The sequence below is a fragment of the Aspergillus tubingensis genome, assembly GCF_013340325.1.
Source record: "Aspergillus tubingensis WU-2223L DNA, scaffold_7, whole genome shotgun sequence".
NCBI classification, from domain to species: domain Eukaryota; kingdom Fungi; phylum Ascomycota; class Eurotiomycetes; order Eurotiales; family Aspergillaceae; genus Aspergillus; species Aspergillus tubingensis.
In genome coordinates this window covers 3,006,109-3,022,869 of record NW_023336281.1, presented here as the reverse complement: position 1 = coordinate 3,022,869, position 16,761 = coordinate 3,006,109, and the positions used below count along the sequence as shown (strand labels likewise).

At 51.4% G+C, this 16,761-nt stretch overlaps 5 protein-coding genes across 5 annotated transcripts; 2 read left to right on the top strand and 3 right to left on the bottom strand.

Moving 5' to 3' along the window:
* Positions 1-478: 478 nt before the first annotated feature.
* Positions 479-4,721, top strand: AtWU_05955 (uncharacterized protein; the record flags this gene model as incomplete). The annotated part of the gene is made up of 4 exons (XM_035501065.1): positions 479-878; positions 1,708-1,806; positions 1,956-3,636; positions 3,689-4,721. 4 exons carry the CDS (start codon positions 479-481, stop codon positions 4,719-4,721), a joined length of 3,213 nt encoding a protein of 1,070 aa, XP_035356958.1.
* Positions 4,722-5,927: 1,206 nt separating this feature from the next.
* Positions 5,928-6,486, bottom strand: AtWU_05954 (uncharacterized protein; the record flags this gene model as incomplete). The annotated part of the gene is made up of 2 exons (XM_035501064.1): positions 5,928-5,945; positions 6,001-6,486. The coding sequence occupies 2 exons, from the start codon at positions 6,484-6,486 to the stop codon at positions 5,928-5,930; spliced, it is 504 nt and encodes a 167-aa protein (XP_035356957.1).
* Positions 6,487-8,390: 1,904 nt separating this feature from the next.
* Positions 8,391-9,018, bottom strand: AtWU_05953 (uncharacterized protein; the record flags this gene model as incomplete). The annotated part of the gene is made up of 2 exons (XM_035501063.1): positions 8,391-8,505; positions 8,555-9,018. 2 exons carry the CDS (start codon positions 9,016-9,018, stop codon positions 8,391-8,393), a joined length of 579 nt encoding a protein of 192 aa, XP_035356956.1.
* Positions 9,019-9,973: 955 nt separating this feature from the next.
* Positions 9,974-13,294, bottom strand: AtWU_05952 (ATP-binding protein; the record flags this gene model as incomplete). Its single annotated transcript, XM_035501062.1, has 2 exons — positions 9,974-11,043; positions 11,104-13,294. The coding sequence occupies 2 exons, from the start codon at positions 13,292-13,294 to the stop codon at positions 9,974-9,976; spliced, it is 3,261 nt and encodes a 1,086-aa protein (XP_035356955.1).
* Positions 13,295-15,440: 2,146 nt separating this feature from the next.
* Positions 15,441-16,525, top strand: AtWU_05951 (mannosyl oligosaccharide glucosidase family protein; the record flags this gene model as incomplete). Its single annotated transcript, XM_035501061.1, has 2 exons — positions 15,441-15,465; positions 15,537-16,525. The coding sequence occupies 2 exons, from the start codon at positions 15,441-15,443 to the stop codon at positions 16,523-16,525; spliced, it is 1,014 nt and encodes a 337-aa protein (XP_035356954.1).
* Positions 16,526-16,761: the final 236 nt, after the last annotated feature.

Sequence of the window (16,761 nt, the reverse complement as noted above, 5' to 3'; positions counted from 1 at the left end):
TCCCTCCCCTTCTCCTGCTTTTCGCTGCGTGCTTCCATCCTTTCTCTCCTCCCTCCTCCATCCACAGAGCTTTCGGAGCTGCTTCTAGTTCCATTTCTCATATCCATTCCTCTCCCTCCCCTTCCTCCACTTGCTCTCCATATCCTCCCCTCCCCTTATCACCGGTTGAATTGAAACGGCTACCAGATCCGACTGAAGATCTCCGTGTTCTGTTTTTCTTCTTCCTTCCCCACCCTCCCGTTCGGGGTCGATTAAACTCAACTTTTACCGCCATTTCGCGACCTTACCTTAACTGACTGACTGACAACCATCCATCCGCGCCCGAACCCCAACCCAATTCTTTCCTTCCCCCCAGTCAATCAATCAAAACCTTCATGCTGCCAGCAATCCCCATTCGTCCCAATCCACCCCTCCCCTGAAGATGATGATGGATTTTCAGAAACACCATCCTCATCATCCATACCATACGCACCCGTCCATGTTGGGCGTCGTCGCCCACGACCCTCGTGCTGCGCCCCCCGCGCCGCCAGCTCGCGCCTACGGGCCTCCACCACCATCACACCCTTCCTCACCACGCATGTTTTATGACCACTTTCATCGCCGTGAGCCCGAGATGCCTCGATCCGGTATCACCCCAACCTACAGTTACCCGCCCTCCTCGGTCCCTACCTCCGTGCCCCCCGTCTCGTACGCCCATGAGAACGCCTACGCGGCATATCGAACAGAGAGCAATGGGTATCACACATCAGCAGCGAGCCATGTCTCGCTGAAGGAGCAGAGTCTTCCCGGGGGCAATCGAGAGCCTGAACATCGTCCAGACCCTCATTACCCGATCAGTCACGTCAACAAGCCCGAACGTCGGGTGGTATATCGTGAAGGTAGGCAACTTGCATTTTCTTTGGTTGTGATATCGCTTCAAGTTATATTAAATTGCCCGATAACCCCCAAATAATGCTCTGCTATCGTGCGGTTCTCTCCTTTCTCTGGGTCTTTTGTTTTCTTATATTCTATCCATGTTGGGATGTGACTACGAGCCCGGTATGCGGGAGTGTCAGACCATGATCGCGTCGCGATGACCGGACCTCTGGGGGCATGACTAGAAGCAAGTAAGATGCGAGAAGGAGCAGAAGCTGTCCGAACTGGGAAGATGCAAAGAAGAAGAAAAAACTCCTCTGATCGGAGTCTAGCCATCTGCGAGGGTGCAGTGTGGCGCGGCTGCAGCATTTGTTTATCCGTACTACAATCCCAGTGTCACTGCCAAATTCCGACAAGGAACCCAAACTTTGTGCCCGGCAGTGCGAGCCAATCAGGGGCGGTGCAGGCGGCGCGTCTGTGGCGCCTGATCGACTTCCAGCCCAGGAAGCCTCGGGAACGCTATGCCCGATCCGGGCTAGTCCGGGATGCCAGGGCATCGCTTCCCAGGTGGGACTAGCGTCGGACATGAGCTCGTCCAGGCCCAGAGTCACGGGTTCTGCCCCAGTTCGGAACTCGCTTTGCTTGTCGCGCGCCATTCTTTCTTCCTTCGCCGCCCATCAGCTGCTGCCATCGTCATCTTCCTCCCTCCTTCACTCCCATCTCCCTTCCCTCTCTTTTCGCCCCCTCGGGCCCTTTCTTTTCCCCCTGCCGCTTACTTACCTTTCCTAATTCTACTATCCTCCCGGTTGAACTCTTATCTGTCCCTTTCCTGATTGTCGCGTTCCCTTATAGCTCCCTTCTCCCCCTTTGCATGCGACATGAATCCTCCCCCGTCGCATGACCAGGGTCGCCGGAGGTCCTTGGGCAGCAGTAGCAGTCCCGCGTTCCCTGGTGAGTCGCAGGCCGTTGGACTCGCGCAACAATCCCCTGATGTCCTTTTTATCTTGCTTGCTGCAACCACTCTGGTTCTCTCTTGCAGTGTATCTGTTGTTTATGCTGATCGGACATATTGGCTAACTCCGACTTTTCCCTTATCATAGGTGTCCAAGAGCAGTCCGCTGCGCCGCCAGTAGGGCCGCGACGTATGCCTCCTCCCTCACCACCCCAACACTATCCCTCCAGAGGCCAAACGGGAAATGCTCCGTCCCTGTCCACTCCCTTCTTGTCGCGTGAGCCTCCCAGCAACCCGGCTCATCACCGTCCAGGGAGCAGCATGTCGATATCGTCCATGCTAGGCTCGGACGCTGACCGACCAGGCCGGGATGTAGGCTCTTCGTCCATCTTTTCGCGTCTTCCAGTCTCGTCCGCCCCGTATGGGAACGCCCACCCACCGTCGGCCCCCGGTGCCATGTCCCCGCCGACCGCGCCAGCGCGTCCGTCCCCGCTCGAATACCCAGGTTTTCGACGCTCCCAGACCCCCGAAAAGACATTTGCGAAGAACCAGCCGTCGCGTCCATACCGATCCGGCTCCGGCGGTGTTCCCCAGCCCATGACAGAACAGGCGAAATTCGGTGGCCTGTCCCGCGGCCCGCCATCGTCACAGTATCCCGACAAGCCCAGCTCCACCCATCCCTCGCCCCAAATATCGTCCGCCGAAGCTCCGTATAACGAACCACGCCGCTTAAGTTTCAGCGGACCCGCCCCTCGTCCCAACAGCCAGCCGCAGCACCTCGAACCGCCGCCTCGCACCACTGGATATAGTCCGCTGTCACGGCCTGCCGCCGTGGCCGGGCCCGGAGAGGGTCCATTTGCCGGTACGCATCAGCGAGCAGCATCATATATGGGCCATGAGGCCCAGCATCACCGGTACGGAGGCCTGTATGCGGATCGACACGCGGAGGAACAGGCCCATCGCGAACGGGAACGTGCGATGGCGCACGAGGCTGAAACCAAGGCCGCGTCTCACCCTCCATCACGGTACGGGCCGCCTTACGGGGACCGGGAGGCTGCAGCGCATCGCCAACAAGGCGCGTCTGCCTGGGACTTGGGCCGGTCCCAGCCCCCGTCGCCTGAGACGAAACGGTTCTCTGTCCCGGAGGCGGGCGCCGGTTTTGGATTTGGCGCTATTCAGAGCTACACCAAGTCTTTGGGCTCCCAGCTCGGAGGGTCGCGACAGCCCTCGCTTTCCGTCCATCCCCCTCCCAATCAGCCGCCTCCTCCGTCACACGATCAGCCGCCATACCTCAGCAAGCTGCAGACTGAGACTCGCGCGTTTCCGCCCACATCGTCCGCTGGCCCACCCTCGGCCGTTCACTCCGCGTCGTCGGATGACCAGCGACGCAAAGGAAGTGATGAACTCATGGCGCATCGTAACCTTCTCGGGGTGGGATTAGATGCGAAGCGAGGGGGGCGCGCATCGCCGCTGCCCCAGGCGGTGCAGGGTGCCCAGGCTCAGATCCTGGGTCCCGCGGGCGAGGCCGGAATTAAAAATGAGCTTGGCCGAGTTTTCTCCGGGATTGGAAGTGGTGTGGGAGGGGTCACTGCTACCACTGGTGGCAGTGGTCCTTCGACTCCCATGGCTCCGAGCCCGTTCAAACGCGACAGTGCGGCTGGTCGGTCCAGCAATGGGGAGACAGATGATCCCAAGATTGCTCGGCCTAGCTCAGCGAATGGGAAGCGATCGCGAAAGTCGCGCGACGAGGATGGTCGCGCCGAGAGCGAGGCGGCCGCCCTAGGTGCCCGCGGTCGACGGAGCCGGCATCTCCATCACCACCACCATCAGTACGTTATTCCCTATTCTTCAGGTTTGTAGTACCCATGCTAATGTGCACAGCCATCATCATCATCGCCATAAGCCAGAAGAAGAAGCTGCCGCTGCTGCTGCCGCCGCTCTTGGCTCTAGCCGTCCCTTGTCTTCGGTAAATTTCTTCCATCGAACGGCCACGCCCGGGGAAGGCAGCGCATCCGCCGCAGCGCAGGCCCTTGGACATCACCACCACCATCACCATCATCACCACCATCATGCTCCCCGACCGGCCGGGAATACGGCTGTCACACCTATGCGCGAGCCTCGCACGGTGGTTACTATCGAACCACTCCTGTCGAGCGTCGCCCATCTGCCTCGACACCACCTAGGCTCGACCTTGTATGCGCCCCGGATCGGCGCACCCACCGAGAAGGCAACCTTGGAAAGTGCCAAGTTCGGTTACACGACTACACCGCTTCCGTTGCCTCGCTTTGAAGGCAAGGAGAACTGCACGTTTACAATCCGCGTGCCGCGTTTCCGCATCGACACCAGCCATCGCGAGGAGATCTGCGCGCGTCGCGCCCTCTGGGGCACGGGCGTGTATACGGACGACTCGGACCCTGTTGCGGCGGCAATCCACTCTGGCTTCATCCGCGGTGCTTGGGGTGAGGATGTGGATGTAGATCTACTGGACCTGGAAATCAGGGACACGTATCAGCATGCACCTAAAACGGCGCAAGATGTTGGCGCGGAAGATGGCGAGCGACCCCGGGTGCCGCCAGTGCCACCAAACGACAAGGACCTGCATATTACGCTGTTGATTCTTCCCCGGTTGGAGCGATACGACTCCAGCGTGTTGTTCGGATTGAAGTCGCGAGCCTGGGAGGGCTCGCATGACGGCATGAGCTTCAAGGTGCAGCGAGTCGAGTGGGTAGATGAAGGGGTCGGGCGTGGTGAGGAGCGCAGTGGCGAGGCGCGGCGCAAACGCCTGCGCAATCTGATGCAGACCGGACGGATCTGCACAGGACCGGGAGTGATCAAATTGGAGCAGCTGCGAAACGGGGTGCAAATTCCCCGACGGAAGCCGCTGGAGGGACAGGAGTCGATGCCGGTGTCTTGACTCGGTGCAATTTCTCGAAGTTCATTGTTACGACTGCAGGAAGACTGTATCTGCAGCTGACGGCGTTGGAATTTTCTATGTATTAGCGAGGCGTGGCGAACTGAAACTCTTTAATCTACGGATATTGGCTTAATCAAGTTAATTCAAATGCCCTTGATCGATGCATCCATCAATACTATCCAATCCTTTAAGAACCAGCAAAAGTTCGAAGACAATCCCCCTCCCCCATAAACACCCTCCAAAGCCACTCCCCCTTTAACAAAAACCCCACATCCGCTCTACTCCCTCCAATTCCACCCCCACCAGTAGTAAAGTTATTCTTCACCGCGTCCTCCTCATTCCTCCTCACCACATCCTCCACCTTCCCCTTATACATCCGCATCAACACCTCACACCGCTCACAAAGCAACAACCCACATCCGACACCCATCGCCTGAGGCTCTGTGATTTCCTCCAGGTATACATCCCTACTCTGCAATCTCGCACATCCATAAAATGCAGGATGCGGACACAGAGAACACCAGGTGTTACTAGTAGTAGTAGTAGTTTGTAGTGAACATGCTGAAGATAGAGATAATGATGATGAAGCGAGGTTTGCATACGCGGCCTCGAAGTCAAATGTGTTGGGGTCGTAGCCCGTAAGTGGGAGGATTTTGTGGGTTGTTGGTGTTGAGATGGATTTAGATGCGGAAGTGGAATTTGATCCAGATGTAGAGGAAGATTTTGAAGATGGTGATAATGATGATGATGTGGGGGTGTGTGTACCGCACAGCATTATCCGCAATCGTTCCAATGCACAGGTCACGCACATGCGTGTTGCTGCAGTAGTAGTAGTAGTAGATAATTGCGGGTGGAGTTCCATGTAATCACCTAATTTGTTCCCCCGGGGCAGGATCGGTAAGACGGAGATTGTTCGCGGGGGTTGGTAGTGGCCGAAGAGGCTGTAGGTGATGGAAGGGCAGAAAGAGCAGATTTGGGATGTTGGGGTTAGGGTTATGGGGTGGGTGAGGGAGGTGGTTATTGTTGTTATGGTTTGGATTATGGGGGTGTTGTTTTCTGGAAGAGTTGTTGTGTGGGTATTGGGGAGTGTAGGTGTGGGTTGGGTGGACATGGGTTCACAGGTAATAGTGTCCTGGATGCATTGTTCGCATGGGTACTTTATTATCCCTGTGTCTGGTTCTTGACCATTCAGGGGATGTGTGCTGCTTATGGAACATAGCCGCCCTGTCTCGATGCATGGCTTGCACGCTGATGATGGTAATGACATTCCCATGGCTACATCTCCATCATCCATAATTCCAAGTCCCTCGTCAGCGATTATCGGGTCGTTATCATCATTATCATCCTGATACATCCCCAACGTATTCAGGAAAGCCTTCCCGGCTTCACTCTCCATGTTGATCTTGATCTTCACGATCAGACTCAAGTTCCCGTTCTCCGATGAGGATGTTTTTGCTCGCTTCACTGGCTTCTTGCGTTTTAGGTACGCTCGCTCGATTCGCGGATCGTAGTCGTCGTCGTCGGTGCTGTCCTCTTCGTCGCGCCAGGAGGTGAGGAGGGTAGTTGGGGTGGTGACTGGTGGAGGGCGTTTGCGGAGGGAGTATTCGCGTGCGGGAGGGGTAGTTGTGGGTTTCTTCTTTGTGGTGGTGGTTTGATGTGTGCGGCGCCGTTTGGATTTCGGTTTGAGAAAGAGGCGCTTTGCGAGGGCGAGGCGGGCGAGGAGGTGTTGGAAGGTTGGAGGAGTTGGCGGAGTTGGGGGGGACATTGTTGGTAGAGTCGTGTTTGGTAGTGGTGGTGGGTTGTAGGTGTTGGAAGTGGGAGGGGAGGAAGGGTATAGGGTATGGTGGTAGGGCTGGGGAGGGAGTGAGGTGAGGATACTGGGCTGGTAGTTGGTGGGTATAGGTTGTGGGTGTGGATGCTGAGATGTGATTATAGAGTGAGGTTGTATTGAACCGTGCTGTTAGGGACATGCTGCTTACTGGTGGTTATACTTCACTAGACTACACTTTCAAAATAGTCAATGTAGAAGTCGTTGACAAGTAACCTGGGTATCATACAAGTAAACTCACATCTCCCTCGCAGATACTCCTAACATCTCACAGCCAGTATAACAGTAACATCTGACCAACACATAGAAAAGACTCTTCCAAGAGCAAATCAGTCAAATCCAACACTAACCCAAAGTGACAAATTCGCTAAATCAACAACATCACAAACACATATCAGCAAGTCATCCATCTCCCTCAAGCAACTCAAACATTCACTCCGTTCCATCCCAATCATCATTCATCCACAAAGTCACCTCTAAGCATCGTCTTGGCTACATCGTAACAGAGATAGGCACACTATCACACCATCAGCAAAAAATTCTACCTCATCGGTTAGTCACACAAAAGGAGTATATACTCACTACAAGGCCCAATAGAAAATCCCAAACATTAGAAAGCCTACAGACGCAAAACCGATGATGTACATAAAAAGCATGAAACAGATCCCACAGCATTCCGCGGCTCCTGAGATGCTTGTTAGCATGTTCTTTTTTGCATAACTCAATATCAAGAGGGCTTCTTACCAAATGATTCGGTAGGTCTCGTTTCCAATGCCTTTGTTTGTTCCTGAGCCGTTGTCTGGCCCTGTGTACTTCCCGGCCAGGGGGTGTCACAAGGCTGAGTCGGTGCAGTGGTATACGTCGACAAGGGGATGTTTTCCGTGGATGGGCTCTGCTTGTTGGCTTCTAGATCGATGATCTGGGACGAGTAGTGGGTGACTTGGCCGTCTGTGTACTTCATTTTGTTGGGAGTATATGGTGAGTTCGAGGTGGTTGTTTAGTATATTGAGGGTTAGATGTGTTTGTGGTTGATACGGATGAAGTAGTGGGTTTGATGGGATAGAGTATAATGGTAAAGAGAAGGAGAGGAAAGGAATGTAGATTCGTAATGAGGAATAGGAGATCCCGTTGTGATGATGCCATAATATGTCATGACAGGGTGAAGCTGTTCCTGGTGAGTCAGATGTGTCGCGATTGTGATGTAGATGACTTTGACATTTGGCGCTGCGGGTTTGACACTATAAACATAAAAGCGCCTTATTTCAGGTTCCTAAGATATAGGTGGTGATATTATAGAGGGTTGGATCTATTACAACCCTGGAATACTCTGTCTCCTTCTTGGTTGGTCTGTTAGTTGCAAGACAAGTGATGGCAAAGCTGTAGGTTAAAGACCTCATTGAGAACAAAAGTTACAATTTTCAACAGAGAAATAGTAGGACTCGAAACTTATCCTTAATGCTTTTTCTTTCTTCAGAACATGACCTACAAGCACTGAAACACTGGTGGGAGAATCTCAATCGACGAATTTTCTATCGAGGACTACAAACATAACCCAACTCATACAGAGGTACACCTCAAATTACTGGTAGATAAAGAGGAATACAGGCAGTAATTCATTTATATTTAGTTCCAGGATCATAATTCTATCTTCTATACCACATACCAAATTGCCTTCACAATGGGTATAAAAGCCTGTAGGAAAACCCTCATGGGGACGAAAACCTACAGGAATCCCTATTACACTAGATAAATAGCATCCCCATACATAAGATAATCCAATCGACTCCTCGACTGCTGTCTGTGTTGTCGGGTAACTCCGTTTCTGCACAGCAGTTAGTTTACTACGCTGCTACTATGTAAGGACTTATATACTCACATAACCGACGACGTTGGCGCATCTTCTCCTTCCTCTCTAGCTCAGCAGAGACGATCTGCCATCCAGTGTAAATTTGATGCCTGTTGCATATTAGCCAGCTGTTTTACAAGAAGGGTCAGCTGAACTTACCAAGTCTCAAGGACTGCCACGACGTCGATGCCATCGCGGGTTATGTACTGGCCTCTGCGAGGTATGCCGAGGTCGACTGGCTCGGTATCGTTGGTGGCGATGTTGTTATCAGTTTTATTGTAGTCGTTGCCGATATTGTTTCTGTTGTTGGTGGCGTTGGTACCAGTGGTGGCGGAGATTTTATTATTGTAATAGCTGTTCTTAGGGCTCTTATCGGCCATGTCGAAACTTCTGTTGGTCATGTTGTTGTAGTTGTCCTTGGCGATCTTATTGTCGCTCTTGCTGGTATTCTTATTGACGTTGTTGATATTCTTGCCATTACTGGCTGCAGTAGTAGTGATCTTCTTATTAGAAGCCTTTGAAGTAGATGTCATCTCCACAATGTCGGAGGAGTTCTTGTTGGTAGGATTCCTCTTCTTGGAGGACTTGAAGATAGAGGAGAAGGTAGATGAGAATGAAGGCATGGTGGTAGGTAGGGGATGATTAGGAGGAATAGAAGGTTGAGTAGTTGGTAGGTTGAAATGATAAAGTAGAAGTCGAAGTTAAGGTTTGATCAAGAATAAATATCAATAAAGAGTGTGTCGGTGAGGATGTTGTAGTAAAGTCGAGTTGAGTGTGGAATAGTAGTAAACGAGGTGGTTGTCGAAGGAGAAGTTCTGGAGCAAACCCACTGGAATCTGGACGGGTTTTATAGTTGACAGAACTTTCTGTATAGCTCATTGTGACCACTTGACGGGTATAGAAATTTTGGAAACATGATAGTCGTGATTTTGACGTCTTTTGCGAATTTGAGGGGTGATCGCGGCTGGGTGATGCTGTACATACATGATTTCACGGTGACTGGTATACATTGCAGGAGGATACGGGAACATCCCGAGTATAGGTCAGTAGAACAGATCCGCACGTAATCTATGAAGGACTAGAAGATTTCATACCAGCATATTTAGGACATAGGTCAATCGATTAAACTGACAGATTGAGTGGGTGGGATCGACGATACCATTATATATAGTAGTACCAAGAAACAGGGGACCAGTCAATCCTGAGCGAAGTAAATAGAATGGAGAGGTCTGAAGACGAGCCTGCATGCTTAATCTGTAGCGGCTTGTAACAGTCATCAGGTGCGAGGTATCATCCGACAAGTTCCATGGATTGCAGCGTAATACCATAAGATTATCTGATAAAGACTTAGATTGAATCGAGCCTATTTATAGATAAGACTACAATGCAGAGAATAAGTGTGTCTGTAAATCTCAGCTTCAGGAACAGCTGAGGTTTCTATTAAAATGTAATGGTAGTACACACAAGATCATCGTATATCTCATCGGAAAGTTCTATGTAAGCCCCTCATATAGTCACTCTTCACGTACAATGTGTTTCGTCGTCGCGGCAAGACAAATGTAATTGAGCTGTACAGGCCTAATGTCCTTCCTCATACTCATCATCATAATCTTGATCGTGACCATCCACATACTCATCATATCCGTCGTCCATATCGTCCGAGAAATAGTCATCATCTGGGACAGCGGCAGTATGGGTCTCATGTGTGCTCCATCCAGAATAATCATCACCGCGTCGCATGCCGGTCGGCCTAGGATGGGACTTAACCTGCGACGGATGGAGCCGCGGTGGAAGCCGACCATTCTCCCTCTGCGGCATCGCTGAATTTCCTGGCCGCTGTTCTGGTTGTAGATCTGGATCCTCGCCCGGAGGTTGATACTTTGGTCGGGAGGCACCTGGATGTCGAGGCCGCTGCGCCAAACCTTGGCCGCTGTACCCACGCCGAGGTGGACCGGGTCGTGGCGGACCGTAACTTTGCTGTGAGGCACGAAGTGCAGGGGCATGATTCGGACGCCGAGTTCTCGGCGGCTGAGGACGGTAGTCAGGTCTGTGATTCATGTTGGGATCGTGGTCATCTGCTCGAAGGCCAAGGTCCCTAGCATTGTCCATATTAGTACAGGCGATGGCATCGTAGAGGTAGTCATCGAATCTTTCAATGGTCTTGGCGACAGAAACGAACTGCCGATAGTCCAGTGTACGTGTTGCCTGGGGACCGTTGCTAGCCTTCTTGACATTCGGTTCGGCATCCTCGTCCCATTGGTCCTGTGAGTTTCTCTCCATTTCGTAATGTGCAAGAGAGTACGCTATCTGAAATGCATTTCGGATCTGTCTACCATTCCATCTCTCATGCTGCTCATGGGTGTCGTAGTGCCATTTTGCATAGTCCATGATGGACTTACTTTTAATTGCCAACTCCGGTTCTCTGAGGGCGCTGGAATCACCATCAGCTTGCAGCTTTCGTTTCGCCTCTTGGATTTCAATCAGTTTTCGGATGTTGAGTTCGAAGATTGACAGGGTCTGATCCTTGTCCAGCGGTGGGTAGTAGAGGCTGACGTGGATGCGGGATTTAAAGGCCTCATCTAAGGTTCCAACCCGGTTTGTAGTGAGGAAGAGAATGCCACTGTAGTATTCGAGGACTCTAAGAAATACTAGGGAAAAGTCAGCATATTCTATGATGATATATGGGTTGCGGCAAATTGGATCCTTACCTGAGACGAGAGCATTCCGTTTCAGGTCGCTCACCTCTCGGCGAGACAGGAAGACATCAGCCTCATCGAGTAACAAAACACAGTCCCAAAGATGAGCCAGGCGAAAGATATCCTTGAGAGAGGCGTCGACTTCTTTCGGAGTAAAGCCAAGATCGCCACATGTAATGACAAACAGGGGTTTATTGTTGGCTTGAGCAACAGCCTCAGCTGTGGCAGTTTTGCCCACACCAGGAACACCATGCAGAAGAATGACCAACCCCGAACCCTTCCCCCGAATCAAGTCCTGATTCAAGCCAGCGTTGGGTCGTTGTTTCTGGATTTCTTGTTTCGCAAAATGCGTTTTAACTAGCGATCTAACCATGCGCTTGTGATCCCGGTCAATCTTAAGATCTTTGAAGACGTTCTGAGGCGCGGGATCCTTCTTCTTCAGGCCGCAAATGTCGACCATAACGAACTTGCGCTCGCGAAAAGCATATGCGATGACGCGGCGTGGCAGGAGTGCGAGGTCATCTCCACCGAGTTGTCGCATAGTTCCGGCTTCCCATGCCCTGAGAAATCTGTCCTCTTTCAGACGGCGCTTGGTCAGCCAGTCGCCGAACCATTCGCCTCGCTGCGTAGTCTCCGTGATTTCCCCGAGAAGTTTGGATCGCGAACCGTTTATCCAATGCTTGATATAAAGCTCATCATCTCCTACCGGCCAGTCAGTGTCATCAAATGAGTCTAGACCGTCAAACGATGGTGAACTCAGAGAAGACTCTGCCTTGTATCCCTCGAGGAAGTCAATAATTACATCACCATCAATGTGCTCGGAGGCTATTCGATGCTCCGAGTCAGGATCCCCGGTTGGTCCATGGACGAGCGTCCATCCGTCGTAGTAGTGCCTCTCTCTCACGAAATTTTGGAATTGTGATCCCTGGTCTCGAAGGCTCTTCATCATCGCCTCAGAATCCTTCGCAAAACGCATCGGATAGACTTCGAGGGTCGTGATGTCTCTCTCCCCAGCATAATCCGGGATCTTGAACTTGTGTCGAACCGGTCCATATGAGGACCCGTTGTAGTCAATGTAATAGCCATAGAGTGTCAATTCTTTTTTGGGATTGACTCGCGTGTCATCAAGGTAGTCATCCTGGATCGGTGATAACACCATGGAGTAAAGTCTCCAGGCACTTTGGTACATCTTGACATTGGCAGACTTGGCTGTCCCCGACGTCTGCGAGAACTCTGACCTAGGGGGTGCATAGAGGAGCTCGCCGGGTTGGAATGACATCCAGAGGTCGAGAAAGCGAACCTTACGTTGACTGGTGCCGGCAGCGCGGTTCCAGAGCGGCACGATCTCTGCTTCCACAAATTTGATATATCGTCGAAGATGTCTGAGTCCAGTGACCGAGTCCACAACTGGTCCGGCGACGGCCTCTTCCGGATCCACGGACCCAGCATCGTCACCAGCAATTAATTCATCATCCGTGTCGCCGTCTAAGTCGTCTGGCGCCTTTACTTCTTCGCTCTCAGCTTTGGTCTTGGCCTCGGCCTTTGTAGCAGCTCCTTGATCCCCGTCTCCCTGCGCTTCGAGTTTGGCCCACTTTGCCTCAAGAATTCCTAGACACTCCTTCACCCGGGGTAGGTAGTAGTAGAATGCTCGGAAGGGTGGAAAGAATACCCGCGGTTTGTTGATTGCCCAGTTATCATTATGTCCGCTCAAGCGCGAGAGCAGAAGAAGAATCGGTGGCGATTGGATCCGAACGCGCTGGATCCAGCTCGACTCAGCATCCACGATCGACTTGGGCAACCTGCCTTTCATTTTTCTCTGGTACTTCTGCCGCACATAGTATTCTTTCATTATCTCGTGGTTGATTTGCGGATGGCCTCTTAGGACTTGGATTATCTCTAAGCCTGCGCTTGGAGAATAGCAGTTCTTAAAATGTTCGAAATCAACCCATTTAATGTCGACAACCTTTGGCGTCTTCTGTAGCTTGTCTTCCCATGATTCTTCCTCCTTTTCAGACTCAGTCATGTTGTCATCCCCGTTTGATGGAGCGACAGTTGTGTCGGCAGGTGTATCATCTTTGCTCGAGTCGACAGCAATGTCCACAGGGCTCGTCATGTCGGAAGGGCTTTCCTCCGAACTAGTGGCCTCGGTGCTGGTGGGTTTGACGACGGCTGGCGGCACAGTGTCATTGACTGGATTTGCCATGATTGTAATTGGACAAGAGGACCGTTTTGCTTTAACCCGTCTAAAAGGCTTGAAGACGACTGATCCACCAGCAGTTTTGTTAACTTGCAACAACAAGAAACTGGCTGGCAGCTGTCTGGAACTTATGAGAATTTATGACTGAATTCTTCCGGGCGAGTCGTAGTAATTGTCGGATCGTAGAAATGCTCCAGCTTTAAGTAGTGGAAAGAACGGAAAAGCAGCCGCGTGTTGGCTGTCAGGCTGAACCAGGATCTCACGGATGAAGAGTGTCCAAAGGGTACTTTTGGAGATGACTTATGGAGCCTCTGAGAATCCGAATTTGATTGATAACACGGCTCCTCTCGACGATCGGCGCATCTCACTTGCGGTCAAAACCACATAGCGTCCTCAGAATGGCTGAGCTGAAGAGCTGAACCTGTGGCACCGGATTGACGTGCTGGTGATCGACAAGCTGAATCGTGGAGCTGACAGGACCATACTCGTTCCGTATTTAGCTGCGTGATCAATGCAGAGAGCATGCTCCACAGCGCTCGCTTTCGGGCTCCCAGCCCAGTTATTTCGATCAACGCCGCGATAAGCGGGACGAAAAATGAGGCTGTGTCCATAGAATTTAGCCGATACCTTTCGTATGTAGATCGAGCGGTTTGGCTCGCCTTCTGACAGTGCCATTGTGTTGACATCCCTCAAGTCAGCGCAGGCCTGCTTTCTCCTTCCTCGGTACTGGACGCACTATCTCAAGTTTCGTCCCACCATTAACACCTACTAGTCATCAGGGAGTCAGCGTCACATTCGGTTCAGTCCTCCATCTATGTGTGGTCAAACAAAATGGACTTGAACTGGGAAAGCCCCGGCAGAAGAGAAGTCGCGACAACTGCTACGTTCATCGACTCAGAAGCTCACAAGATCCATGACGGGTTTGGAGGGTCGTCTAAGCTCGACCTGGAACGGGGGGAATATGTGCAGTTTCGGCCTTACTTGTAAGCTGCGTTCGGTTCTTGCTGTGTCAACCTGAGGCGTTTCCTGATGTGAGTCTAACAAAAGCATTCAGACAGTTAGAAAGGGCTTTGAAGATCTACATAGGCACCGTCCTGGGCATCCGTGTCCAGGGAGATAGCTGGGATGGCTTGTGCGAGAAAATAAATCACACAGAAGATCGATATACCAATCGTAAGGAGGGTTTTTGGCATTCCATTTGGTACAAGATGGGCGACTATAGTAGTATGCTCGACGGGTGGGTCGCCCTCATACCAGATGCGTATGGGCTTGCTGTAGTCAAAACTGGTCTTGCAGTGGTGTTCAAGGTTAGTCTCACATGTTTTATGTATATCTTGTTGAGGGTTGTACAAGGTCTGGGACTCACTATGCTAGCTTGCCGAACACTCAGCAGAGAAACGCAAGAAAATATTCGACACGTTCGCGGAATTGCGAGATGCCCTCATGCGAGCGGATCCAACACGAACGAGCTTTCGAGCCAACAAGGAAGTCGCATCCTGCGCGGAACATCTCTATCAAACCGTTGTGGATTCTATCGAAAATATGATACTATTGACCTCGCAGGAGAAATCCACATGTAAGTGGGCAACCGTACATCAGTCCCCGGAATGTAAAAGTTGTTGATCATGGTTAAGGGCGAAGACGCATTCCTAAGTTCAAGCACAAGACACCTGCTCCCGATCCTGATACAATTCTGCAAAATGTGGCAGATCGAACCAAGGAATTCGAGCGTGCTGTTGGCATGGCTCGAGACCAGGCCATTGAGGGCACGGCAGTGGTGTCTCAAGATACTAACATCAGGACTACTATGATTCAGTGGGACGTGAGCGCCACGAAGAGCAACACAGAGATCCTGAGGTCAGATATTGAGAAGAGTGGTGTGAGGCTTGAGAGTGTAGGTGGCGAGGTGGGCGAGGTGCATGGCTTGGTGTCTCAAATCAGCTCTGGCATGGAGCACATGACCATGGAAACCACGTGCCTGAAGAAAGGAATCGATGAAAACACCACCTCCATGAAGAGAGAAAGTGAGAATAATGAAAGAAGATACCAAGAGTTATGCAATCTCATCATCGGGCAAGATGAGGCGAAGAGCAAAATCGCCAAGCGAGAGAGCGCCCTGGAAGAAGGCTCGCGTAATCTAAAAAACCAACTCATGACGCTCCTTCTCGAGGGTAAACGTAAGTAAAAATATGGGCCTGGATGAAACAATCACCCGAGCCACTTGTTTGGCTGACATGAAATCTCACAGAGAAAGATGATGAGATTGCTATGCTGAAAGAACGACTGAACCATAACCGGAAACGCGGCGCAGTGGTCAGCTTGGATCGTTTCTGCGAGATTTTAGCCCAACCTAGCTCTACTGAAGACGAGCCAGTCGATATAGAGCGCCTGTTCCAGCACCCAAACGAAGACTTCAGACGAGCCCTCGTGCACAAGAGTAGGTTCAATGCAGCCACTCAAGGCCAAGTCCAATCGTTGCTGCGACATGAACGGTTACACCGATGGGTAACGAACCATCACCCCGACCTGATTCTCGTCGACGCGAACATCAGTTCATCTGGCTTGTCAAAGGTGTCCGCCATTTCAGTCTTTTGCGCCACCTTGGTCTCTAGCATGATCGAAGTCCATCCTGATGAGGTGGTGGTCCAATTTTTCTGTGGATTACACACCGCTCCCCTGGATCCCTGGCACGGGCCGAATGGTCTAGTCCGTTCTATTGCCATGCAGCTCTTGATGAAACTGTTCAAGATGAATATTTTAGACCTGAATTTCATCAACAATCGGGACTACTTGAGAGACCTCGAGGAGCACGACTTGGACGCACTCTGCGACACACTTTACTCGCTCGTGTCTCTCTTCCCGGCGGACACAAGAGTGTACTGCATCATCGACTCCATTTCTTGGTTCGACAAAGACAAGACTTTTGCAGAACTAGCCACTGTGATGGAATGGCTAAAATGCATGGTTGAGGACCGGTCACTGATCCCTATTTTCAAGATAATGTTGACAAACCCGATGAAAAGTAACAGGAGAATGAAGGAGCTGCCGGTGTTCAAAGAGAACCCGTCTAGACTTGTCACTCTGTCTTCGAGGAACCTGATACCCATGGGAATATCTAACAGAGCGATAGAGCGTCAACTTTCCAGATCCCCGTCTCCGTCACCACTCATACCCAAGAAGGGTGTGTCTAGAACTGCAAGACAGGAAAATAATGACGATGATTATGGTGATTGGTAGCAACCTATGTGATAATGGCGGGCTGAATATTTATGACTGTATGCCTCACTTTGGTTACTTGAAGATAAAGGCCATATAACTATGCTGTAACGCTGTTTCTTGACTTCCTCTTCTGCATATCACATGCTATATTGTGATTACGTAGTGGCGTCTGGAAATGCTGCCTCACCACGATAGCATAGGGAGCCGATGCGGCATGAAAGTCGAAAGGATCTTTCTAAGAACAAGCAAAATGT